Source organism: Pongo abelii, chromosome 21, assembly GCF_028885655.2.
Source record: "Pongo abelii isolate AG06213 chromosome 21, NHGRI_mPonAbe1-v2.0_pri, whole genome shotgun sequence".
NCBI lineage: Eukaryota > Metazoa > Chordata > Mammalia > Primates > Hominidae > Pongo > Pongo abelii.
In genome coordinates, this window is record NC_072006.2 from 66,332,856 (window position 1) to 66,358,054 (window position 25,199).

At 56.5% G+C, this 25,199-nt stretch overlaps 1 protein-coding gene across 2 annotated transcripts in view; it reads left to right on the top strand.

Moving 5' to 3' along the window:
• Positions 1–24,756, top strand: part of CDH4 (cadherin 4) — a 703,097-nt gene extending 678,341 nt beyond the window's left edge. For both annotated transcript variants that reach the window (XM_024239065.2, XM_054541916.2), the window contains 7 exons: positions 8,005–8,258; positions 8,905–9,047; positions 12,690–12,923; positions 14,097–14,330; positions 17,408–17,547; positions 18,365–18,529; positions 20,872–24,756. In XM_024239065.2, the coding sequence (XP_024094833.2) occupies positions 8,005–8,258; positions 8,905–9,047; positions 12,690–12,923; positions 14,097–14,330; positions 17,408–17,547; positions 18,365–18,529; positions 20,872–21,078 (1,377 nt within the window). In that variant the 3' untranslated portion in view covers positions 21,079–24,756. The remainder of the gene's footprint in view (positions 1–8,004; positions 8,259–8,904; positions 9,048–12,689; positions 12,924–14,096; positions 14,331–17,407; positions 17,548–18,364; positions 18,530–20,871) is intronic.
• Positions 24,757–25,199: the final 443 nt, after the last annotated feature.

The window sequence follows — 25,199 nt, forward strand, 5'->3', positions numbered from 1 at the left end:
ACAAGGATGTGGCCACTGTCTCATTGCCTACCCAGCCCCCGCTTTTTTTTCCTTTCCTCCTTCCCCTCCTGTCTGCTCTTTCCTCTTTAAATACTGAAGTCCTCAAAACCCTCTTTGGGAAAAGCACAGGACACAGATCCCACTGGGACTTGTGCTTCTTCTTCCCGGGTGCGGGCTCAGCCTCGGCAGAATAACCCTGGAATCGACGGAGATCGGTGCGGGCTCAGCCTCGGCAGAATAACCCTGGAATCGACGGAGATCGGTGCGGGCTCAGCCTCGGCAGAATAACCCTGGAATCGACGGAGATCGGGGCGGGCTCAGCCTCGGCGGAATCACCCTGGAATCGACTGAGATCGGTGCGGGCTCAGCCTCAGCAGAATCACCCTGGAATCGACTCAGATCTTGCAGGCCCCATCCCTCAGGCCTGGGAGGCTTGGAGACCTGCCATGCTCAGGGGAACAAACATAGCCCCTGCCTGGTACCCCGCATCTCCCACCAGAGCCACAGAAAGGTGCTGCCACTCCACACCCACAGGCGGGCTGGCACCCACCCGCAGAAACCCAGATGTAAAAATCTGCAGATTTTCAGATTTGGGGCTTGGGGTGCATTTTGCATTTTGCCTTTTCACAGCAGCCGTCTTCCCCACTGGGCACAAGGAGGAGGAAACCAAGTTCCTACAGCACCGCCTGCTGCACATGCCTGGAGGGAAGGGGCCCTCCAGGCCAGGGGAGGGCCCAGAAGGGCTGCGGCTGGCTCAAGTCTTCATGACCCAGAGAACTAGTGCCATCCCTATTTCTGCACTTCCCCAGATCTCCAGCACCCTGAAACTGCCAGGGAGCCTCAGGCCAGGCCCCGATGTGATCAGCTACAGTGACATTGATTGGGCACCAATACCAGGTGTGCCATCCTCACCCCCATCTCACTTGGTCCTTACGCCCACCAAGGAGGTGCTATTCTTGTCCCGTTTCACAGATGGCATAACTGGGGGCCCACACACGGGATCACACAGTGGGGACTGTACAAGCTGGGGCTGGAACCTGCTACCTCTTCCATAAAGCCATCTGTTAACCGTCCAGGTTCCTCGCTGGCCCTGCCTATCTGACTGAGCCAAGGTGTGTGTGTGTGTTCAGGACAACGTTCCACAGGTTTGAAGCTGGGGCTGAGGGCTGGCTGGGCTGTGTCTGCTCAGAAACCAGTCCTCTTCCAGGGCATCCTGACAAGGCCAGATGGTACCGTCTGACCAGCCTGAAACCTTCCTAGTGCCATGAGGAGGGGACACGGAGGCTTGAGGAGGGGTCCAAGGCCTCCTGAGGCAGCATGACACTCTGGCCCAGCTGATGGTCCCCAGCCCAGGGGCCTTGAGACCCCATGATGCCTCTCCCCAGCTGTAAGTCCAAGAGTCCTATAATGGGAAGCTGCTCAGCCGTCAAAAGGAACAAACAGGAGATCCATGTGACATGCGATGGGTCTCCAATGCATCACACTAAGTGAGATGAGTCAGAACCAAAAGGTGGCCTGTTGCATGCCCCCATCTGCAGAACATCCCGGAAAAGACAAAACTGTGGGGACAGAAAACCCTTCAGTGCTTTGCTGGTGGGTGGAGAGGAAGGGACTGCAAAGGCACAGCACGAGAGAAGTGTGGAGGAGACGGGACTCTCCTGCACCTTGGCTGTGGGGCTGGCCGTGCTTCTGTACACTTGTTAACATTCCTGAGAGTGACTCTTACTGCATGTCAATTTCCAAATAAATTTTAAAATTTGAGGAGCTGAGAGCACAGACTCACAGCCACACTGTCCCCAAAGAGTCATGGGTCATTGTGTCCTAGGTAGAATTCAACAGGAGAACCATACTTTTTCTTTTTTTCTTTCATTTTTGTTCTTACTCCATATAGTGCTTTTCTCTGAAGTTTCAATTTAGAGTCTGTTTAAGGTGCGTATTTAGTCTGGGGATGCTTCACCTTAGAAAACATTTCCAAAATTGGTTTTGCGTTCTTTGGTAGAGACGTCGTCTTTTCAGGCATTCTCTTTCAGAGCAGGGGAGTGGGGTAGAGGGGAGGGGTTGGGGAGTGGTGGGTGGTGCGGGAGGTAGAAGGCCAGTGCAGGGACCCCATGGCCCAGCCCGCAGGAGATGTCCAGTATCTTGAGGGCATCTGTTCTTAGATTCCCACACTAGCTCTTTGCTCACTTACTCCTGGCATGGACCAGCCACTTAATCTCTCTGTGCCTCAGTTACCTCAAACATAAAATGAGGCAAATTGTGGGGCCTATGCCCAGAGGCTTATGACTCATATTGAAATAGACCCTAGATATAAAAGATTTGGCACAGTGCCTGGCACAAGGTAAGGACTGAATCAGTGGTATTAGCTGCTGTTGTCATCATAACCATTATCGTTATCATCATCATCATCCTCATTGTCATCATTGTCACTGCTGTCCCGAGCTGGGGAGAGGCTCCTGATCATTCTCCCTGCTTAGTTCCCCAGAGCGTGAAGGTTACTTTAATTCCATGAAGGGTCCCCTGAGTCCCTCAGAAGAGCAGGCACCATATCATGTATGTACACTGCAGACCTGACCAGGTCACTGCTCCCAACCTTTAGTAGTTTATAGTCTGCAGAGGGGGTGGTGAGGAGGAATCACTGAAATATTTTATGTCAGGTACACACTGGAGGCCCCAAATCCAGCAATGCAGCAGTGTGCTCTTTCCTTCTCTAAATCGACTTAGCTTCTGTTTCTAGCCGGGTCCCCCCAGGTGGTGGTAAGTGGTAGACTGGCATCTCTTCTGCCTCCCTTTTCACACAGTTGTGTCTATGCTCTGGGCTGATGCAGTGCCCTGTGCAGGGGAGGAGAGCACTCCTGGGCAACTGTCAGAGGTGTCTGGTCACCTCTGTTCTCAGCCATCAGTCACCCAAATCCTGGCTGCATCATCCCTCACTTCTGGGGTCCAGCTTGGCCACTGTCAAAAGAAGTCCACAGGCATCTCGGGCAGGTCATCCAGATCTGTCCTGCCTCACACTCCCAATTCCATCTCCCTAGCCATACCAGCCGGGGATGAGGAATACGCCTTGCCACCTCCCAGGCTCTACCTGAGGTGGGCACACAGCTTCTCCGCTCTCAGGTCCCCAAACCCAAATACCATCTGTTACCATCACACCCTCCTCAGGGCCCAGCACGGCCTCTTGTCTCCCTCCTCCAGTTGTGAAATCTTATCTCGAAGGAGCAAGGCCCAGGCCCAGGCTCATCCCAGGTTCTTTCTTTTCTCACCCATGGCCCTCAGTTTTAAAGCTAAAAAGCCAAGAACCGGCCTCTGCCACTTCCCCTTTGGGCAGCAACAGAGCTGGCCTTCCTGTGAGAGGCTCACAGGTGGCAAGAATTCCGGGGAGAGTAGGTGGGAATTCCAGGGAGAGCAGGTCAGTGATGGGGTCAGTTCAGGCAACTCTACCCCAAGACAGGGGCACAGAGTGAGACTTTGAATGGAAGCTCCTGAGCCTCCCATCGGAGAAGAGCAGGGCAGACATCCTGGTGTGTCCCCACCTGGCCCTGCCCACTCCGCTCAGCCGGTGCTGGAGCTGCTGCTCAGGCACACGCCCAGCTGCTCACCTCTGAGTGAAGGGTCACGGCCACATGTGGGCGGCAGCCATGCTGAGCCTCGGCAAGTACATCCAGCCACCCTAATCCAAACTGCTGGAGCAAATTACCTATTGATTTCTCCATTACAAATGTGTTTTATTTTATCTTCCTGTGGGCTTTTATTGGCCATAATCGTCTTTCTGGAAGGCCTCCTTGCTCAGACTGGTGACACGATTTTTTAACGCATGACATGCAGCGTTATTCCATGTCCCCGGGAACATGAGCCAACAAATATGGGAGAAAGACCACTTCCCTCAGGGGCTTGTTCATAGCACCACCACCACGTGATGAAACAGTCTAGCCACATGAGTGGCCCCATCCCAGCCAACTCCTGGAGGGCCTGGGGGAGCAGCTGCAGGTGTTGGCATGGTCAGCTCTGGGGGGACCCCAACACGATGTGGGTGCAGGCAGGTGCTGGGAGCTTGGAGGCATCTGGAGTCCAGAGACAGAGGGAGCAAGGCCAGACCTGGGGGAACCTGAGACCCCTGGTAGAACCTTTCAGAGGAGTGCGCTGGGTTATTCTGGATCGGGCGTCCCTTCAGGCTTGCGGTCAGCTTGGGCCGTGGAAGGTACTGCAGGGTGACAGCTGCAGGTGCGAGGCCCCTGTGTGGCGCACACAACCCCGAGATGGGCCTGGGCAGTGGTGATGAACAAGGGAGTGCCCACCCCCTATAACCCCCAGGCACCTATGGGGCACAGATGACCCACACTGGTGCTGTGCTGGGCGCTGGGGAGGCAGAGGTACAGGGCAAAGCCCCTGCCCCAGGGGTGGCAGAGTCAGGGTGGGGGTCGTGCACCAACGCAGTGAGAGGTGACGGCATGCATCAGCGAGCCACGAGGCATCTCACTCAGGACTCAGGGAGGCTTGCAGGGACCACCCCTTCCTTCAGATGGACAAGGAGACTACCCCTGGGGAGGATGAGGGCTCACCTAAGCGTGGTGTCGTGCTGATTGCGTGGAAGCGTGGTATCGCAGTGATTGCGTGTCACCCCCAGGGGCAGTGCAGGGACCGTGGGGACCCAGGACCAGAACTGTGATCTCTGCCACTCCCTGCAGACCCTCCTGGAGGTTGTCATGGGCTTCCAGGAGCCAGCGTCTCAGTTTTCCTTCCATGCTCATCCAATACTATTTAGGCAATTTTATTTTTTGAGACGAGGTCTTACTCTGTTGCCCAGGCTGAAGTGCAGTGGTACGATCACTGCTCACTGCAGCCTTGACCTCCCAGGCTCAAGCAGTCTTCCCACTTCAGCCTCCTGGGTAGCTGGGACTACAGGTGTGTGCCACCACGCCCAACTAATTTCTTTTTTTTTTTTTTTTTTGTAGAGACGGCATCTCACTATGTTGACCAGGCTGCTCTCGAACTTCTGGGCTCAAGTGATCCTCCTGCCTCAGCTTTCCAAAGTGTTGGGATAACAGGCATGAGCCACCGCACCTGGCCTTATTGATGTGATTTTTAAATTTCTTCTTTTTGTATTGAAATATCTTATTCAATAGCAGTGCCGAGAAGTCCTGAGTGTGACATACCAGATTATGTGGTTGTTCCTGCTTGGAAAGATCAGATGCTGAGAGGCTGTGGTGGCCCCAGATATGGGGCGGGGTTGGACCTGTTCAGAGTCAGGTGCTTCACTGCCAGCCCCAAGCATGGGGAGTGGGGTTCAGAGCAACAGCACGTTGTGGGTGGAACACCCCAGGTTCCTTCCTGACTTACCTATGGCCCTCAGCTTATGAAGCTCCAAAGCCACAAACTGGCCTTTTCCGCTCCACTGTGGACAGTGCCTGGCCTGCCTGCAGGTGGTTCACGAGGGCTGGGAACATGGGGACATCACATCAGTGGCGGGGCATGGTGCCCTCATGCTTCTTGGGGAAAGCTGATTGATTCCTCCAGCAGATAAGTTCCTCTCTAAGTGGAAATGCCTTACACTGTTTATCATGAAGGTTTCCAGGCATTCCTAGAAGTAGGAGGAACCTGCGTAATTGCGTGGAAGCGCTGTGTCATGATGATTGCGTGGAAGCACGTGGTTATTGTGTGGAAGCGTGGTATCGTGATTGTGTGGAAGCATGGAGTCACGGTGATTGTGTGGAAGTGTGTCTTGGTGATCGCATGGAAATGTGTGATTGCATGGAAGCACTGTGTCATGATGATTGCGTGGAAGCACAGTGTCGCGGTGATTGTGTGGAAATGTGGTATGATTGCATGGAAGCGTTGTGTCATGGTGATTATGTGGAAGCGTGGTGTCGCGGTGATTGTGTGGAAGCGTGGTGTCGTGTAAATCTCACAGTGATAGGCACGCTGCTGCGTGGCAATCTGCACTTTTTGCAGGAGTACGTTTTTTTAATTACCAGACCTCATGATCCTCCGCACCTAGATCTGTCAGAATGCATCACCCTCAAAAGCATATTTTGGGCAGAGTGCAGTGGCCCACGTCTGTCATCCCAGCACTTTGGGAGGCCGAGGCAGGCGGATCACCTGAGGTCAGAAGTTCAAGACCAGCCTGGTCAACATAGTGAAACCTCGTCTCTACTAAAAATATAAAAATTAGCCAGGCATGGTGGCGGGCACCTGTAATCCCAGCTACTGGGGAGGCTGAGGCAGGAGAATCACTTGAACCCAGGAGGCAGAGGTTGCAGTGAGCCGAGATCACGCCACTGCACTCCAGCCTGGGCAATGGAGGAAGACTCTGTCAAAAAAAAAAAAAAAATCAAAGCTCTATGATAAGAAATAGAGAGGAAACTCACAAACTCACACTCCCAGCTGTGACCCTGACCCCATTCTTTCCCTCTGATAATGATAATCATTTTTACTAGTTTTTGGTTTATCCTCACGATGTTTCTTTCTGCAAATATGAGCAAATACGTATACAAATCATATTTTTCTCCCTCTGTTGCACAAAAGGTGCACACTATGTGGGTTGCTTTTTTACCCACCAGTAGATCCTGGAAAGCTCTCCTCTTCAGTACACAGAGGTTGTTCTCATTCCTCTTTACAGCTGCAAGTGTCTCCCCATGCAGATGTACTGCAGGCTGTGCAGCCAACCATTGCTGATGGATGTTTGGGTCGTTTCCAGCATATTGTCTCTACAGATACTACACAATGAATACTCTTATGCATATGTTACTTTGCATGTATCTAAGCAGAATACTTTAATGCAATTGCAACACATTGTGTTGTGTTTTTTCCAGTGAGACTGTTGCAAGCTTTGCCACTGAACGTCTCAGGGCTCCAAGCTGTTTCCATGTAACTTCCCTCCCTCCCCAAAATGTGTAGGAAAGGCTTGAGCGAAGCTTTTCTGATAATATAGCATCACTGCAGAACTGTAGCTCTAGCATTTATCAGCCAGGGTCCTGGTGCACCAGAAGGGCACCAAAGAATTGTGTGAATGCAGGGGCCAAGTGCAGCAGTGATGGGAGCTGCAGACCTGGCATGGTTGTGTCCGGGGCTGTGGTAACAAATTACCACAAACCAGGTGGGTTACAACAATAGAACTGTCTTCTGTTCCAGCTCTGTGAGTCAGAGACATAAAATCAAGGTGCCGGCAGGAACGGTCTTGCTTAGGAGGTTCTAGAGGAGAACCCACTGCCTGCCTCTCTCCTGTTTCTTGGCCTGTAGCTGCCTCACTCCAGACTGCACCTCTGTCGCCACATGGCTCCTCCCTGCACCTGTGTGTCTCAAATATCCCTCTCCCTTCCTCTCTGTTTTGAAATTTTGGAGAGCCTCGCTCTGTCACCCAGGCTAGAGTGCAATGGTGTGATCACAGTGCACCGCAGCCTCAAACTCCTGGGCTCAAGCGATCCTCCCACCTTAGCATCCTGAAGCCCTGGGATTACAGGCATGCATGACCGCACCCAGCCCCGCCTGTCTCTTATGAGGGCCTCTGTCTTTAACTTACATGTACAAAGACCCGATTTCCAAATAAGGGCTCATTCACAGGTCCCAGGTGGACATGTCTTTTGGGGGCCACCATTTGACCCCCTGCACCTGGTGAGGCCCCCCTGGCCAACAACGTCAGGAGCCTTCCCCACACTAGGCTCAAAGGAGGAAGGTAGGGACGGGGTTACCAGGCCAGGAAGAGGGGCCACCCATCAGGGGCTGCAGCCCCCCAGGAGGAGCCCAGCTTTTACCTCAGCACAGCATGAGACAGGGGCTGGGAGGCCTAGACCCCCTCCCTCTCTCCTCCCATCGGCCAAACCCAGCAGGAAGCCAGAAGATAAGGGTGCCTGGGAGATGGGACCCTTTGGGGCCTCCTGGCTAAAAAGCAGGGCAGAGAAGAGCTGGACATGGCTCAGGGAGGGGTGGAGACCAACCTTCCCGTGTGTCCCCACATGCCTACCCCCGCGGGAGCTGTGCCAGGTCACTCCCAGCCCTGATCTGTTGTTCCAGGCAGTCGACTACGAGCTCAACAGAGCCTTCATGCTGACAGTGATGGTGTCCAACCAGGCGCCCCTGGCCAGCGGGATCCAGATGTCCTTCCAGTCCACGGCAGGGGTGACCATCTCCGTCATGGACATCAACGAGGCTCCCTACTTCCCCTCAAACCACAAGCTGATCCGCCTGGAGGAAGGCGTGCCCCCCGGCACCGTGCTGACCACGTTTTCAGCTGTGGACCCTGACCGGTTCATGCAGCAGGCTGTGAGGTGGGTCCACAGGACATGCCTCGTCCCTGCCTGCAGCTTCCCAGGTTCCATACAGAAGGGTCCAGAAATACCCCATGAAACCCACAGCCCAGAATTCCCCCAGATGGGTGGTCGGAGGCATCTCCAACCTGAGGCGTCCTTCCAGGAGGGAGCAGCAGCCCCTTAGTCCCAGATAGCCAGATGCAGCCCCTGATCAATCGTGAGTGTTGTGACCGGTGCTTACACATTCAGCACTGTCTAGACACAAGCCGGCCCAATCCTGGCCGCACTCTCATAGCCGTGAGACTCAGCAACCTCCTGCCCTCTCTGTTCCTCAGCGTCCTTGTCCATTTGATGGGGACGATGAGGGCGTCTGCCCACAAGGTCCTCGTGAGTTGAGACCACCCACTAATGGATGAGCTCGGTGCCCGTAGCCGCTGCGTGGCCTGTCCTGTTGTGGGGCGGTGGGGGCCAGTCCAATGTGGAGGGGAAGCCCTAGAAGAGGACAAGGCCTCGGGGGCTCCAAGGAGACGGAGACACTGGCCCAGGCCCAGGCCCTGGAGGTGTGGCCAGTGTAGCTGCCCAACCCAGACCAAGGAGGCCTGGGATCCAGGGCAGCCCTGCCCACCCCCAGCCTTACCTCCCCATGCACTTGTGGTCTCCACAGATACTCAAAGCTGTCAGACCCAGCGAACTGGCTGCACATCAACGCCACTAACGGGCAGATCACCACGGCGGCAGTGCTGGACCGTGAGTCCCTCTACACCAAAAACAACGTCTACGAGGCCACCTTCCTGGCAGCTGACAATGGTGCGGCCCGCCCCAGGGAGGCAGCTGTCTCAGTGGCCTTCCCGTGTCCTGGGTTCTGTGGGCGAGGGAGGGTGCTAGCCAGGGAGACCCCGAGAGGCCAGCGGGCATCCAGAGGGTCACCCAGAGGGGTGAGGGGGCATCTGCGCAGACAGCGGTGATCAGGGCTGCATCATCTCAGGGCCCCCAGGCCATGCTCGCCCTCCACCCAATCCCATGTCAGTCATTTATTCTGCCCCCTCGCCAGCATTCACTTGCTTGCTCACAGGTGTGCCTGGTCCATCCCCCCAACGTCACTCACCCACAGGCTCCAGGGGCGTCAGGGCACCGGTCATCCCAGGCTTGTCTTTGCTGCACTCTGCAACCTGAACTGCGTCTCAGTTTTGTTGCCTGTAAACTAAGGCACTGGAACCAGGTCCACAGTTTTCAAATGCTTTTAGCCGGCAGCCCTTGCCACAGACCCCATCCTGCAAAGAAGGCCCAGCCCCAGCAGTCAGCAGCCCCTGGGGTGCTGCCCTCGTGTCTCTGACCACCCACAGCACAGACCCCTGTGGCCCTCAGTCACAACAGGAGGCATGAGACCCTCCAGGGCCCTGGGAGTGCAGAAGGCAGCAGCAAGGTCCCGGGGCAGGCGGCACAGCAGACGACGTCAAGAGCCTGGACGGGAGGGCGAGGATGGGCTGGGCAGAGGTGGCAGGAAGAAGGTTTGAGAACACGCGGGGCTTTCTGAGGGATGTGGGCCGGCATCTCAAGAAGCAGCCACCCCTTCCTGGACCTGCAGTAACCCCGCAAGCTGGCCGAGCCCCCCACGGGTCACACGCTCTCAGAGGCATGGAGGCAGGACGAGTGGGAGCAGGGATTCTGGAACCGAAGATCAGTCCAGTGCCACCGCTTACCAGTGGGAAGAGACGTGACCTCTCTGTGCCTCAGTTTCCTCCTCTGCCAAGTCGGGGGAGTCTTAGTACCCCTGAGAATCAAACGAGTCCGAGTCACCGGAGCACTGAGGAAGGGCCTGGCTCAGGGCAGCATGGGCTCCTGTTTGCTGCGGCCGTGATGACTGCCCGGCCTGCTGTTCGCTGAGTACCGGCCGAGTGCCTGCAGCTGCTCATCAGTGGGCAGAACACCGCGATGCCCTGCCCTGGTGTGGCTGACAGCCTGAGTGTGTTGGCTGGAACCCAGGTCAGTGAATACCGTTAGAGGAAACTGCAGCACGATTGAGGCTTTTTTTCTCTCACGTCAAAGAAGGCTGAAGGCAGGCAGCCCAGGGGGAGATCCGAGACCCGGGGCACCCTGACTGTGCCACGGCATGGTCCAGAATGGCTGCTGGAGCTCCAGCCATCACAGCCACATTCTGGCAAACAGAAGGCCTTGCAGGGAGAGCACGGGCACACGCCTGCTACTAAGGACTTTCAGAAAGCCCCACGCAAGTCCTCCACCCACAGCTCACAAAGCCCAGAACTTACTGATGCAGCCACCCCCAGCTGCAAGGGGTGCTGGGAAATGGGGCCTTCTAGGTGGACAGTGATGATCCCAGACAAAATGTAGGACTCCGATTATTTTATTAAAAGGAAACAGAAAATGGATATTGGGGATGACTCAGCAGTGTCTGCCCCAGGGAGACCGGAGAGAAACCAGCCACGCAGATGATTCAGGCAGCAAGAGCTGGAAGAAAACAAAATGGTCGGCTGGGAAGCAGTGACCACGGGCTCTGCTCTGAGGAGCTGACCTTGGGACCAAGAGCTGTGGAACCAGAGGAGCAAGCAGGGGAAGGTGGGGTGGCAGAGGAGGCGAACAGTTAGGAAACGGTGTGCGCAAAGGCCCCAAGGCGGCGCCGTGCCTGGTCGGCTCTTCGAACGGCTGTGCATGAAGCCTTATGAGTGAAAGTAGCCATTGTGCAAACGCTCGTCCCATAGCAGGTGAAGACAGGACGTGGTCACCTCCCTGCCAGCCTCCCCCAGCCATCGCTGCCTCCCCTGCCGGGGTCCACAGAGCCCGGGCTGTGTAGCTGTGCAGCTGCCTATGAGCCCAGGGCCCTGGTCAGGGGAAGCGTCTCCCCTTGAGGGACCCCCGCCGCAGCTCAAGCCCTGAGGTTAAAGTAGAAAGTGATTGTGAGCCTGGGCCGGGCCCAGTGGCTCACACCTGTAATCCTAACACTTTGGGAGGCCGAGGCATGTGGATCATGAGGTCAAGAGTTCAAGACCAGCCTGGCCAACATGGTGAAACCCTGTCTTTACTAAAAAAATACAAAAATTAGCTAGGCATGGTGGTGCACGCCTGTAATCCCAGCTATTCGGGAGGCTGAGACAGGAGAATCACTTGAACCTGGGAGGCGGAGGTTGCAGTGAGCCAAGATCGCACCATTGAACTCAAGCCTGGGCAATAGAGTGAGATTCCATCTCAAAAAAAAAAAAGAAAGAAAGAAAGAAAGTGATTTTGAGGCCGTAGCTGGAACATCAGAGCGTCCATCGCACGTGGCAGACGCCATGTGAGTGAGCCTGGGTGTGCAGGCCAGAGCAGGAGCCCTCCGGTTAACAGAACCTGTCTGTGCTTCTCTGATCACGTGCCATGCCATCAGCTACATCTCAAAGCAGTTTTCAAAGGTAGCGCTGCGCTGCGTCACCTTAAATGTGTTTTGATGCAGCTTCCAGAAGATTAAAGAGACATCCTGTGGGATATATTTTTACATGCTTCGCCTGCCTCAGTCAAAACACGTGGTTGTTAATGTCAGGTCAGGAGCTGCCACCGCCGCCACCTCCAAGCCTGGAGAGCAGACAGGGCATCTCTCTGTCCCCAGATTCCAGCCACCTGGGCTGCATCCACCAGCACTGCTGGCCTGGGCTGCAGCAAGGACTGAGCATGTGAAGTCCCCAGGAACAGGGACGGCCCCTGAGGAGCTCTCGGGGCTCGGCAGAGCACCTCCATCCATGCTGAGGCCAGAGGTCATCGGCTCCTCCAAGGAGACCTCCTGCCGGGCCAGGAGGGAGTTTCCATCAAAGCTCATCTGGAGTGGCCGTGCCTGCCTTTCTCACAGACACTTCCAAAAGCAACAGTTCTTCCACGCGATCATGCATCTCGGCTCAGGGCTTCCAGCACCCTGGGGCTCTGCTGGGTGGGGCCAGCAAAACTCAGGGAGGCAAGGAAAGGTTTTGCCCTAAGAAGTCCCAGATGGGGGCAAGATGTGGGCGGTGCAGCCCTCAGGTGCTGGTGCAGAGCCCAGCACCCTCAGAACCCCTCCCTGGCTCCCCAGCGGGAGTGAGTCCCCCGTGCGTGGCTGTGACCTCCGTGGCATTGGTGGAGGGCATGTGGCGAGGGCTCCACGTGAATGCCACACCCCGCTGTGTGCGTGTGTGCAGCTGTGGGTGTGGGTGTGGTCGTGTGCTCTGCCGTGTCTGTTGAGATGCCGTACGCAGTGGTGTGGCTGCCCATGGTGTGTGGCAGGGTGTCGGTCAGGAGCCATGGCTGGGCTGTGGGTCAGTCCCTGTGCAGCTGTGTTGGGGGGTGGCTGGCCGTGTCCGGCTGGGGGGCTGCAGATGTGTCCCTGTGTATGTTGTGTGTGGTTGTTTGTGTGTGTGTCCTGTGTGGAGCTGTGGGTTGGTCGTGGAGTACCAGGAGTGGCCCGTGTGGTGACCTGTGTCTGTTCTGCAGGGATACCCCCGGCCAGCGGCACTGGGACCCTCCAAATCTATCTCATTGACATCAACGACAATGCCCCTGAGCTGCTGCCCAAGGAGGCGCAGATCTGTGAGAAGCCCAACCTGAATGCCATCAACATCACGGCGGCTGACGCTGACGTCGACCCCAACATCGGCCCCTACGTCTTTGAGCTGCCCTTTGTCCCGGCGGCCGTGCGGAAGAACTGGACCATCACCCGCCTAAACGGTGAGCCCGCCTTAGGCCACGGGGAGGGTCAGACTAGCCTGGGGTGCAGGCTCCTGGGAGACCCAGCTGGCTTTGGAAGACTGAGCACCAGAGGTGGGCGACAGCCCTCCAATAGGATTGTCCCGCCAAGGCTGGGGACACTGGCCACGCTTCAGCTGCTCAGCCTTCTTCACCTGGCCCTGAGGAGGCCACCAAGTCATTCCCAGTTTCTTGCTGCTTTAACGACCCCAGCCATGAACATCCTTGCAGCTCTGCCCATGTACATCCATGACAACTTCCTGTGCCGGTTATCAATCAGTTGACTGGACCCTGACTGATATGTTTCCTTAGAATACTTCCTTGGATATGGATTTGTGGTATAAAAGGATATCAAAATTCTCAAGTTTTTGCAGTACTGTGAAAATGTGCTCTAGACATGTCTACTTCCATCGGGAGAGTGCCTGTTTCCTCAAACCCCACCAACACTGAACATTATTGTTTTAAAATAATATTTTATTCTGTCACCTTTAGGCCAAAGTCATCATTATTTCCATTTGTATATCCCAATTACCAGTGGAAATTTTTTATGTATATTTATTGGCCATTTTTGTTTCTTCTGTGAATTGTCTGTTCAATGACTTTGCCTATGTTTTCTTTGGGGAGTTTCTTTTTATTGATTTGGTAAAACTCTTCATATATTCAGGAAATTATTTCTTCATCCTACATGTTGCAATTGCTTCTTTTTGGTTGTGTTTCCAATGTCTTTTTTTTTTTTTTTTTTTTTTTAAGACTGTTGCCCAGACAGGAGTGCAGTGGCACAATCTCAGCTCTGCAACTCCACCTCCCAGGTTCAAGCAATTCTTCCACCTCAGGCTCCCACCACACGCCCGGCTAATTTTCGTATTTTTTACTAGAGACAGGGTTTTGCCATGTTGGCCAGGCTGGTCGTGAACTCCTGACCTCAAGTGATCTGCCCACCTCAGCCTCCCAAAGTGCTGGGATTACAAGCGTGAGCCACCACACCCAACCTCCAATGTCTTTTAACTTAATGATGTAGCACAGGGGTATGTATGTGTGGTAACCAGGCAGACATTTCAGATTTCCATGCCATCGGACTTAGTCTTTTCCTTTGGACGTCTTGCTTGGAAGGGAGGGCCGGGCTCTGGCTGAATGTTTACTGTTGCTTTGCACCAGGTGACTATGCCCAACTCCGCTTGCGCATCCTGTACCTGGAGGCTGGGATGTATGACGTCCCCATCATCGTCACAGACTCTGGAAACCCTCCCCTGTCCAACACGTCCATCATCAAAGTCAAGGTGTGCCCATGTGATGACAACGGGGACTGCACCACCATTGGCGCGGTGGCGGCGGCTGGTCTGAGCACCGGTGCCATCGTGGCCATCCTCATCTGCATCCTCATCCTGCTGAGTGAGTGTGGCTGAGCACCAGGGTGGGTAGGGGCATCGTGGGTATGAGTGCCCTGTCCCAGGGATGGTGGGCAGAGGGGGGCCTGGATTTGCCCCTCAGCCCTCATCTCTCAGCCTCATCTGTCAGGAGCCTTTCAGAAATGCAGCTGAACTGGTCCATATGACAATGGGAAATTGGAGCCTCCCATTACTCTCAAGTCTGGAGGTGCAGGCCAGCCCAGGTGTCTCCCATGGCCTGGCCCCTTTCCATGGCTCCATTCTGCCTCCCAGAGCCCCCGTGTCCTGAAGCTGTTGCCCTCCAGGACCTGTGACGCCTGTGGGCAGCTCCCAGGTGGACTTAGCAGAGGGAAGGTCAGCCCTGCCTGTTAGCATCCCCATCCAAAGTCCCAGGACACTCTCTGATTGGACTGGCTTGGGTCACATGCACACCTTGGAGCCAATCACCAGCCAAGCAATGGAGTGTTCTCATTGGCTCTGCCCAGATCACATGCTCTAGTAGTTTCTTGAGTTTCCCACAACCACTGTGGGTTCCCAACAGGCCTGAGGGCTGGCGGGGGGGAGGGAGGCGGTGCCAGGGGAGGTGCTTGAAAATGACTCCAGAGGTCCCTCTTCCCATCATCCCTCATGGACAGTCGCCAAGGTCTGTGATACCCCAGGGATCCCAGTGGGAGGCAGGGCGGGGAAGGGTTGGGCCACCACCTCCCCAGTTCACACCCAAACCACAGGGTCCCCCACTACGTCCAGAACAGGCCAGAGCAGGCGATAGGCCCCTCCTGCAGACCTGGCCTGTGGCTGACTTAAGACCCCAGGGACCAACCTGAACCCTGTCCAAAGCATGTCTGAGTTATGAGGACTCTGCTTTTTTCCCCATTTCCAGACCTATCACCCCTTGAAAAGCCGGTTTTCATTTCTGAGGCTTGTTTTGAAAGCCGTTCAGTGTCATGGGCTTCTTTGTATGATCAGGAGTACAAAGAGCCCCACAGAAGTTGGGAGGTGTCTCTGTAGCAAAGGTGGGGGCATTCTCACCAATGTCCCCTGCTCTGAAGACATCGGGGCCAGGCCCCAGCCAGAGCACCCTCTGTGGGCAGGGCTGTGAGACCCAATTTAGCTGAGTGCCTGGCCCGTGCAGGAGACCTGGGCCATTCTCGAGGGCAGCCACAGTGGGGCCGGGTCCAGGGTCAACAGCAGATCCGCCTGCTGCCCGGCTTCTGCACAGTCGTGGGCACCTCAGCCCTGGTGGGGTGCATGGGGGGCACCCGGAGTGGCCTCCACACTCCTCCTCTCAACCCTCGTTCATCTTGTCCGCCTGGATGAGCCTGGGATGCCAGCTGTGAGAGTGGAGCTGACCCCTTCAAAGGTTCTTGGCCTTGTGGCTTCCGTCGAGCCAAGTCTAGGCCCAGGCTCCAGGTTCCAGGTTCTCACCGAGCTGCACCTGCAGCGGGTGGCTCCTCCCTCTGCCTGCATTTCCCTCTCCATGATCTAGGCCAGGTCAGGAAGCGTCCCCCGGCTGTCACCTCAACCTCCGCAGGCAGCAGGGATACCTCCAGTACCCACAGAGCTCCTCCCAAGCCTCCACTCAGCTTCGGAATCCTCCTCACGGCACTCAGGCAGCCACAGCCAATTAATCGGGTTGGCAAAAAACAGCCCTCCTGACTGGGGTGTCGCCGCCTCTCTTGCCTCCGAGCTCACCCTCTGCAGTACATAAGAGCACACCTGTGATTCTGGGCCTCAGTCGTTAATCTGTGACATGGGAGGTGACGGGAGGCTTCAGGAGGATGCAGTGGAGTGGTTTGTGCAGGCATTTACTGGGGCCGTGGGCCGCATTACCTGCTCCCGGAGCCTTGCAGATGGGTGCGCCAGGCTTTTCCTGCAGCAGAGGCAGCCAGGGGTCCAGAGTGAGCAAGGCTGGTTAGGGGAGCGAGGCCTGGACACGGACCTCGGAAGGCAGAGAGAGTCCAGTTCAGCTTGGGGGAGAGGGTCCCTCTATCCACCCCACAAGGGGGCTTTACCTCTCTTCAATCTCCACATGCACCTGAACTTCTGAGCCTGTACCCCAATTCCTTCGAGTGGTGGAAAGAGCCCCTGAGTGACCCCCTCGGTACTGGGTGGGGCTGCCCTTCTGTCCAGCGAAGCCCCGGACTGACCCCGCCCCAAGGGCCTTCAGGAAGCAGGATCCCTGGATCCCCTCTCTGGGCTCCTGTCCTCCCAGGGCAGAGCCTCTTTCAATATGGGGGAGTCCATTTCCCTCTCTCAGTGATTTCTACCAAGACACTGTGTGCCTAATACCTCACTTCCACCTCCTCTGCCAAAGCCATCTCCCTCCTGCTGCTCAGAAGAGGGACTCAGAAAGACTTGTGGGTGGGCCCCTCAGCCCCCCATGTCCTCCCGCCCCTAGGCGGTGAGGGGCACCCTGAGCTGGCTGCCTCCTCAAAAGGGGAGTGCAAGAGGAGGGCAAGCTTGTAAATCAATGACTCAAAATGTAGCCCAGTGCCCAGGCAGTGAGCTGGGGAGAAGGCCTGAGCCAGTGCAGCTGTGCCTTGGAAACTCATGCACACACACACAGAGGCATGCACACACGCACAGACACATGGGCACACATGTACTGTGGACATGAACACATGCATGCACTCACGCCCCATGAGCATACACAGACACACGAAGTACACATGAAGACACATGCACACACAGACCTGTGCAGACTTCTGTGTGCATCTACACACATGAACACACATACATAGATCTACACACACACAGGCACACGCATGTGCAAGCCTTCATACATCCTCCTGCGGATACACGTATGCATGCTTACACAGACACGCATGAAGCATCTACATCCACGAATGCACACACACGGACCGCACATGTGCACAGATGTGTCCTTGCACATCCAGGCCTGCATGTGCAGAGACACACGCGTGTGCAGTACAGGTGTGCATGCACACATGGGCACAGAGTCATGCTTGTGTGCCACCTGTATGTACATGCCCACATAGACACATGGCAAACACAGAGGCATGCATGCACACACCCGCGGCACACCCACACACCCTGCTCACGGGCGGCCCTCCCCCGCAGCCATGGTCCTGCTGTTTGTTGTGTGGATGAAGCGGCGAGAGAAGGAGCGCCACACGAAGCAGCTGCTCATTGACCCCGAGGACGACGTCCGCGACAACATCCTCAAGTATGACGAGGAAGGCGGCGGAGAGGAGGACCAGGTGAGACCGCGGCCCGCCCCTGCCTCCCCACGCGAGGCCAGCTCTCACGTGTACTAGAGTCTCAGCAGGGATTGCCCTGGGGTTTAACAGTAAGACATTTCAACCTTTTCACCAGTGAAGGTGCCAGGCAGGGGAGCACAGTTTCCTAGCCTGGCCACCCTGCCCACGTTTGCATATCTAGCCTGGGCTGAGCTGTGCACACTGCACCTGCATCCCCCACGGGGGATCCTGGGACCTGGAGGGGAGAGGGCTCCGGGTTGGCCGAGGACACCGATGTCCACTCGCGGATGCTGCTGTGTGCAGAGGGCTGTCGACTGACCAGGGGCAGCGCACCAGGTGCCCGGGAGGGTAGACTGTGAGAGCTGCTGGTTGGAATCTGGGTCTGCCCTTGGCCTTTCAGGGAATCGGGGCAAGTCCTTAAACCCGTCGAAAGCTCAGACCCCTCCCCGCCCCTCCCGCAACATGACCATAACGAATGTGAGGCATGTGCCTTGCGGAGGCCCAGCTCCCGGCCACCTGAGCACTCGGGGCATGTGGTTGGTGAGCAGAGTGGTGGTGGGGTCACTCGGGGAGAGACCCAGGCCATAGAACACAGCCAGGCACAGCCCCTATCCCTGCCCAAGGGATTGGGGTAAAGGGCGAGGAGGTGGGGTAAAGGAGGAGGAGGAGGGGACAGCATGGTTCTGTGGGATGCTTGGAGACCAGGCCACAGGGCAGCAGGCACATCTGTGGCCCAGGGACAGAAAAGGATGCAGGGCGGAAGGGGGTCTGGCAGATTCTTCCGATGCCCGTGACTCCTCCCGGCTCCCTCCCCCAGGACTACGACCTCAGCCAGCTGCAGCAGCCGGAAGCCATGGGGCACGTGCCAAGCAAAGCCCCTGGCGTGCGTCGCGTGGATGAGCGGCCGGTGGGCGCCGAGCCCCAGTACCCGATCAGGCCCATGGTGCCGCATCCAGGCGACATCGGTGACTTCATCAATGAGGTGTGTGCCTCTCAGCAGTTGGGGGGGTCCCGGGCAAGGTGTCTCCTCTAAAAACTAAATTCTAGTAACACACAAACAGAAGCCATCTCTACAGTGCCGGCGGCCGCCGTGGGGAGGAGGCAGCTCAGACCTGGGTTCCAGGCCCTGCTCTGCCCCTCCAGCTGGGTGGCCTGGGTAAATCACCTCCCTCAGCAGGCCCTCTTTCCAAGGACAAGGATTCCTACCTGTGGGCTAGGCGAAGGATCAACACACAGGGCTGGGTGCACGGCAGGGGCTTCATAAGAATTCGGGTTTGCAGCAGAGGCGCCAGCAGCAAGGACGGGCCTCAGGAGGAGAATCAGTGGGGTGACGGCGGCGAAGCCGCACTTGGTGCAATGAGCCCCCCAAGTATTAACCTTACACAGAGCCCACTGCCGCTGGGAATGGCCTTCCTGGGCTCGGCCCACCCAGATGCTCAGAGAGGCAGAGGCCCAAGCCTGGTCTCAGGGCCCAGGCCAACTTGCCCTCCCCCGCCACTCTTCCCCCACAACCCTCCCCTCAGCCCCAAGCATCAGGACACAGCAGGTGGGAGCCACACAGAGGTGGCCGCCTTCCAGGGCTGCTGCCTGACCACGTGCCCAACCTGACACTTGAGGGTTGGAGGGGACTTGTCCAACGAACAGCACACCTCAGCCTTCTATCTTCCCCTTTGCAAGAAACATTTGAAACATCTCTTACAATGTCGCTAGGGAAACACTCAGTTTCCACTTAAAATGCGCAGCTCCCTGTCTTCACTCCCATCTTCCTTTGTGGTGAAGCGACCAGAGGAGCAAGTCAAACAGGGCAGACTCCTCCCAGGCAGCGTCCTCCGGGCAGTGACTCTGAGGCTCCAGGCTGGGACTTGCCTGTGGCTCTGCAGGGATCACGGTGTCCTCCATCCCGGTTCTAGCCGGCATGAGCCCCTGTGGTTTCATCACCTGCTCTCCAATGCCCACTGCATTTTAAAGGAGGTTTAGCAACACTTGGATCTCAGCCTAGGTCAGAATCTCACTTTAAAGGAATTGATTTAAACAGAAGATAACCCAGGCAGTGATTCAGCAGAAAGACAGAAAGGTATCCCCAAAGCAGATGGTGTTGTGGGCCACAAATGAAATTCCTACAACTGCCCACGCAGAAGCTGCTCTGACGACACGACGCTTACCGTCTATGACATAATAAAAACGTAAAGATTGCCAAACATATGCCCTACCCCGTCTATAATTTAAAGCCCACTGTTAGCCGGGTGCAGTGGCTCCTGCCTGTCATCCCAGCACTTTGGGAGGCCAAGGCAGGTGGATCACCTGAGGTCAGGAGTTCAAGACCAGACTGGCCAACATGGTGAGACCCCGTCTCTACTAAAAATACAAAAATTAGCTGGGCATGGTGGTGGGTGCCTGTAATCCCAGCTACTTGGGAGGCTGAGACAGGAGAATCGCTTGAACATGGGAGGCAGAGGTTGCAGTGAGCCGAGGTCGCACCACTGTACTCCAGCCTGCGAGACAGAGCGAAGCTCCATTTCAGAAAAATTTTAAAATAAATAATAAATAAAGCCCACTGTTAGATAGCTCTTAGGAGAAATTAAAAATGAAAACGACAAATCAGTCCGTACTGAATGACACTGAGTACCCTCTCCCAGGGCCACAGGAGGAGCAGGTGCTGGCATGGAGGTGGCACCCACAGGCACTGAGGAGAGGACGGGGCTCCAGCAACACCCATGGCACTGCGAAAGCTTGTCCGTGGGAATGCCACACTCATAACTGCCAGATTCTGACTTCTGTCCACCCTAGGTCCACTTTCCCTCCAGACAATGGTCAGCTAGACTGGAGAACCATCTGCCTGCCCCCTTAGGAGGAGCTGAGCTTCAGCCACAGGGCCCAGCCCTCACCTCCCCCACACCACACCTCGCCCTCTCCCACACACCCCCTGCCCTTCCCCTATAAACCCTCACACCCCCCCCACCCTCTCCCACACCTCCACCTTCCCCCACACCCCTCCCCCTCCCCCCCCACCCCCCTCATCTGCCCTTGGGTTGGGAGGAGCTGAACTCCAGCCATGGGCCCTACTCAACCCTCTGCCTCCCCTGCCCACAGGCCGCTGCTGGATTTGAGTTTGCCCCTTCAACACTCCCACGCTCCATCTTCACAAATGCCCTTTTCTACTCAGAAATGCCCTTCAGCTAAATGCAGAGAGCACTTATTGGACACTGACTTTATGCAACATCCTACCTCCCTACCTCTTCTTCTGGGCCTCACTTTCCGTTCCGTCAGATCCCGGGGCTGAGACAGCGCGTCCTGCGCCCTAACTGTGTGTCTGTGACCCCCCAGGGACTCCGCGCTGCCGACAACGACCCCACGGCACCCCCCTACGACTCCCTGCTGGTCTTCGACTACGAGGGGAGCGGCTCCACCGCAGGCTCCGTCAGCTCCCTGAACTCATCCAGTTCCGGGGACCAAGACTACGATTACCTCAACGACTGGGGGCCCAGATTCAAGAAGCTGGCGGACATGTATGGAGGCGGTGAAGAGGATTGACTGACCTCGCGTCTTTGGACCGAAGTGAGAGCCGCGCTCGGACGCCGGAGGAGCAGGACTGAGCAGAGGTGGCCGGTCTTCCCGACTCCCTGCGGCCGTGTCTTTAGTGCTGTTAGGAGGCCCCCCAATCCCCACGTTGAGCTGTCTAGCATGAGCACCCACCCCCACAGCGCCCTGCACGCGGCCGCTGCCCAGCACCGCGCCGGCTGGCACTGAAGGACAGCAAGAGGCACTCTGTCTTCACTTGAATTTCCTAGAACAGAAGCACTGTTTTTAAAAAAAAAAAAAAAAAAAAAAGAAAGAAAAAAAAAAAAAAGAAAGTGCCTTTTGGTACATGTATCAGATTCCCTCAAACTCAGGAGTGTCTAAAGCAGACAGACTGTCCCCACCTTCCCATCCCGAGCGGCCTCCAACCCCAGCTAGTCCCAGCTCTGAAGGCATCATTCAGAAATGGGGGAGACTGTGTCTTTCTTTCTTTTTTATTTTGGTCTTTTATTAAGAAAAAGAAAGTGGGTGACTTGTTTGAAAACAGAGTGGGGTTCAAATCCCAGCAGCCTTTGCTGTACACATTTGGGGGTCTCTTGAGCCTCTTGGGAGTCAAGGCCAGCCGGGAGGCTTAGCCCTTCAGCCCCAGCAGCAGAAGGCCCTGGGGCCGGTGTGGCTCGGACTACCCCCGCCTTGTGGCTGCTCCCCACCCCCTCCCGGATGCTGTGAGGAGCTCAGGCGAGGGGCTGGAGGGAAACAGGGGTCATCCCGAAAGGGCTCCACCCCCAGTCAACCCAGGCCTCCCTCAGGGCCACCTGTCACCCTGAGTGCCACCAGGTTCCCTCCGCCTTTGGTCCAGAAGAGTGAGTTGTCCAAACCAGCCAGCATCCTGGCTCCAGCCCTCCGACCCTGGTGACCAGACCGCATGGGGTGCCATCAAGGGCCCCACGACAGGCATCAATTCAAACCCCAGGACACTCTCGACAGCTCCAACCATCCAGGGGGCTGTGCAGGTGGCAGCAACCAAGGACCCTCCCTGGCGGCTGGAGAGGGCAGTTACAGGTGGGCATGGTGACCAGAACACACCCAGCAGCCTGCGCAGCCTCCCCGTCCCCAGCCTGTGCTCCTGATTCCCACCAGACGCTTGTGAGCCTGTGTGGGTGGCGGGAGGCCCCGTCTTGCCGTGCCTACCTGTCGCACAGATGCCTCTGCACACTGCAGACGGTGTCTCTCCTCTCCTATGGATCCACATTGGGGGCAGGCAGTGGCCGGGTCCAGACTTGCTGCTGTCCTCGAGGCTGGCACTGCTATCTCCAGGGCTGGGTTGACTCAAGCCAGACAGGGGGAAGGAATTGGTTCTGCAGGACAGTGAGAGGGGCTATGTCCCGGCACCCCCGGGACAGCGCTCAGCTGCCTGTGTTCACTGCATGAGAAAACTTGGAGGGTGCATTCTCCCTCTGGCATGGCTGTGTCTGGGCGCCTTGGGCTGCGGCAGGAGGCAGGCCCCACGTGGGGAAGCCTCGTGCTTGGTCAGCTTTCTGTCCCTCCCAGGCCAGTGACAACTGGCTTCCTGAGGAAGGAAGTGAGGTACCAGGGACCCTGGGCAGGACCTGGTGTCGGGCAGGGCGGTGCTAGCACTGGGGAAGGACAGGGAGCCCTCCCGGAGCCCCGCCCTGCACCTGCCGCTGGGGTCAGGGAGTGTCTCGGGGTGCCTGTGGGGGCAGCATGAGCTCCACCGGGGGCCCCGGCCCCCACCTCAGCCTATGGCCCTTCCCCATGGCTAAGGTCACGCCTTTTCTGAACAGCTTTGGCCTTGAGTCACACATCTGTGCCAGGCTCACACATGTTCCCGATGGACGTCAGGGTCCTTGTCCAAACCAAACTCACAGCCGCCCCTGTGCAGCCTTCAGAGTTGAGCTGGGGTCCCAGTCTCCAACCCTGTCCTTTCCAACCCTCCTATGGCTGCCCAGGGAGGGCGGGGTTCACTGTGCCACGTGCTGGGTGCCCCCCTCTGCAGACAGCCAGTCCAGGAGATGGACCAACAGAGGTCAAGGGGCAGCCGGCCAGGCCACACCGGGGTCCCCCAGTTCTGAGCTGTGCTATGCAGACAAGAATGCTCCTGAGTGTGTAGGGCATGGCCGTTGGAGGGACGGCTGGGCGGCTAGTGGAAGGACTGGAAATCTCTGTTGTTGTTTGGGGAAGTCCATGCTCCAGTCCTGAGGAGTGTGCGTGGATTGTTCGAAGTGTGACCATGGTCCGGGAGCCAGGGCAGCATGAACTCCTTTCTCTGAAATTTCGAGGCCTCCTTGGGTTCCCTGAACCCTGGGCTGGCGTTCCCAGGACCCAGCACCAGGAGACCCCAGTCCCGCCAGCAGCCGCCGCTACCCAGGAGGGCTGGGCGATGTTGGTGCCGCCTCCCACCAGCTCCCCTCCTAGCCCACAGCCTCTTGTCACTGCCAAGCCCCCGTTCCTTTTGCCCAAATCACGCAGGCGGAAGCTGCAGTGCCAGCTGGAGGGACGTTTGTAGGGCTTCCCGTGCCCATCCCTGCTCCAAACGGCTGGGCCGCTTGCCCTTTACCCCCACCCCGGTGAGCCCCTGGGGGCCAGAGAAAGATGGGCTTCCCGAAGCACCTTCCCAGCTCCACCTCTGAACTTGAGTTAGCATTAGCTAAGCATACAATCAATGTCGAACGTCTCTCTTCCTTAGCTTGTAGATATGACTGCCTGTAATCAGGGGACCCCCGCTGGAGGCTGGGAGGCCAATGCTGGCTGGGTGGGAGGGCATGGTTTGGTTCCTTTAGGGAATTTTTGTTTGGCAAACAGGAGAAACCCGTGCTGCAGGTTGGAGTGGCAGGAACGACTGGCCTTGGTCAGCAGGCAGCCCCCAGCCCAGGGCCACAGTGCTCTTCAGGGCCTGGGCAGCCCCAATTTCTGGCCCAGCAGGTTTCTCTTTGTAGTGTCTTTCAGCACATCCAAAATGCTAGGCCTCCTGCCACCAACGTGTCAGAGCAATGTCCAACTGTCAGGCTCTCAGAGATGCGTCAGTTTCCCTAGCATGAGCACCAGCCGACACACACGGTCCACTGAGATGATAATTCTGTTCTCTCCAAAGCAAAAAGCTGGGCAAGGGGCAGTCTCAATTTCTGTCAGTGCTCAAAGGAATAACACCAAAAGAATCAACACAGAATCTCCCAGACACACGTGACCCAGCTCGCGGCGCCGTGGGTCCGTAGGAGGGACAGCACCTCGCAACAGGCCCAGCAGGGGACCACCTCTCTGTATAATTGGAACGCGTTTTACTTTTCTTTTCTCTTCTTTTTTCATTCTGATTTTTTTTGCATGTTTCTTTTTGAAATGGACAAAATGTGTAGCAGCCCGCATGAGCACAGTTGTTTTGGGGAAAGATACTGGAGTATGATGTACTCACACCTGCAAATCTGAGCATCGCGAGGTTAAACGTTCCACCTTTTTTTGTAATCGTCAACAGCACAACTATTTTGTATTGTTGTTTGTATCATTTTGTACCAAAAAAAAAAAAAAAGGAAAAAAAAAGGGAAGAGAGTTGATGTTTTCAGTGTGTTTCTAGTGCCAGACAGTCTTGGTCCCGAACTGAGTAGACCCTTGCAGAGCGGTTGTGCGCGGGCAGGCGGGGCGTGCTGCTCCAGAGACTGAATAAAGTCCCCCTTCTTCGTAGTCGGCCTCACCCTGGCTTGATTTTCTTCCAAGCATTCGAGAAACAGATGGTGCTCCGGGACAGCAGCTGGGTGCACACGGGGGAGGTGGCGGCCACCATGAGCTCCATCCACGCCGAACACACTCCTTGAGCACCTGTGCAGCTCGAGGCACTGTCCTAGGCTGCGGGAAAACAGAAAGAACAAAGCCAGGCCCGCTCCTCACACCTGTGGGCCCACATGCCATCTGTCTCAATGTTTTAAAGGGTTTAGAAGGTATCCATGAAGCTAACAAGCAAAATCACATTCCCCTCCTACCTCGGCATATACACCTCCCAGACTCCATGGAATGCCCAGGCCAATCTGGAATTCTCAGACTCCTTGGAGTTTGATGCCATAAGTGGCAGCAAGGAAGGAGCTGGCCTGGGCCTATGGCTTTTCCTACCTCCCTCTCGTCCCACCTTT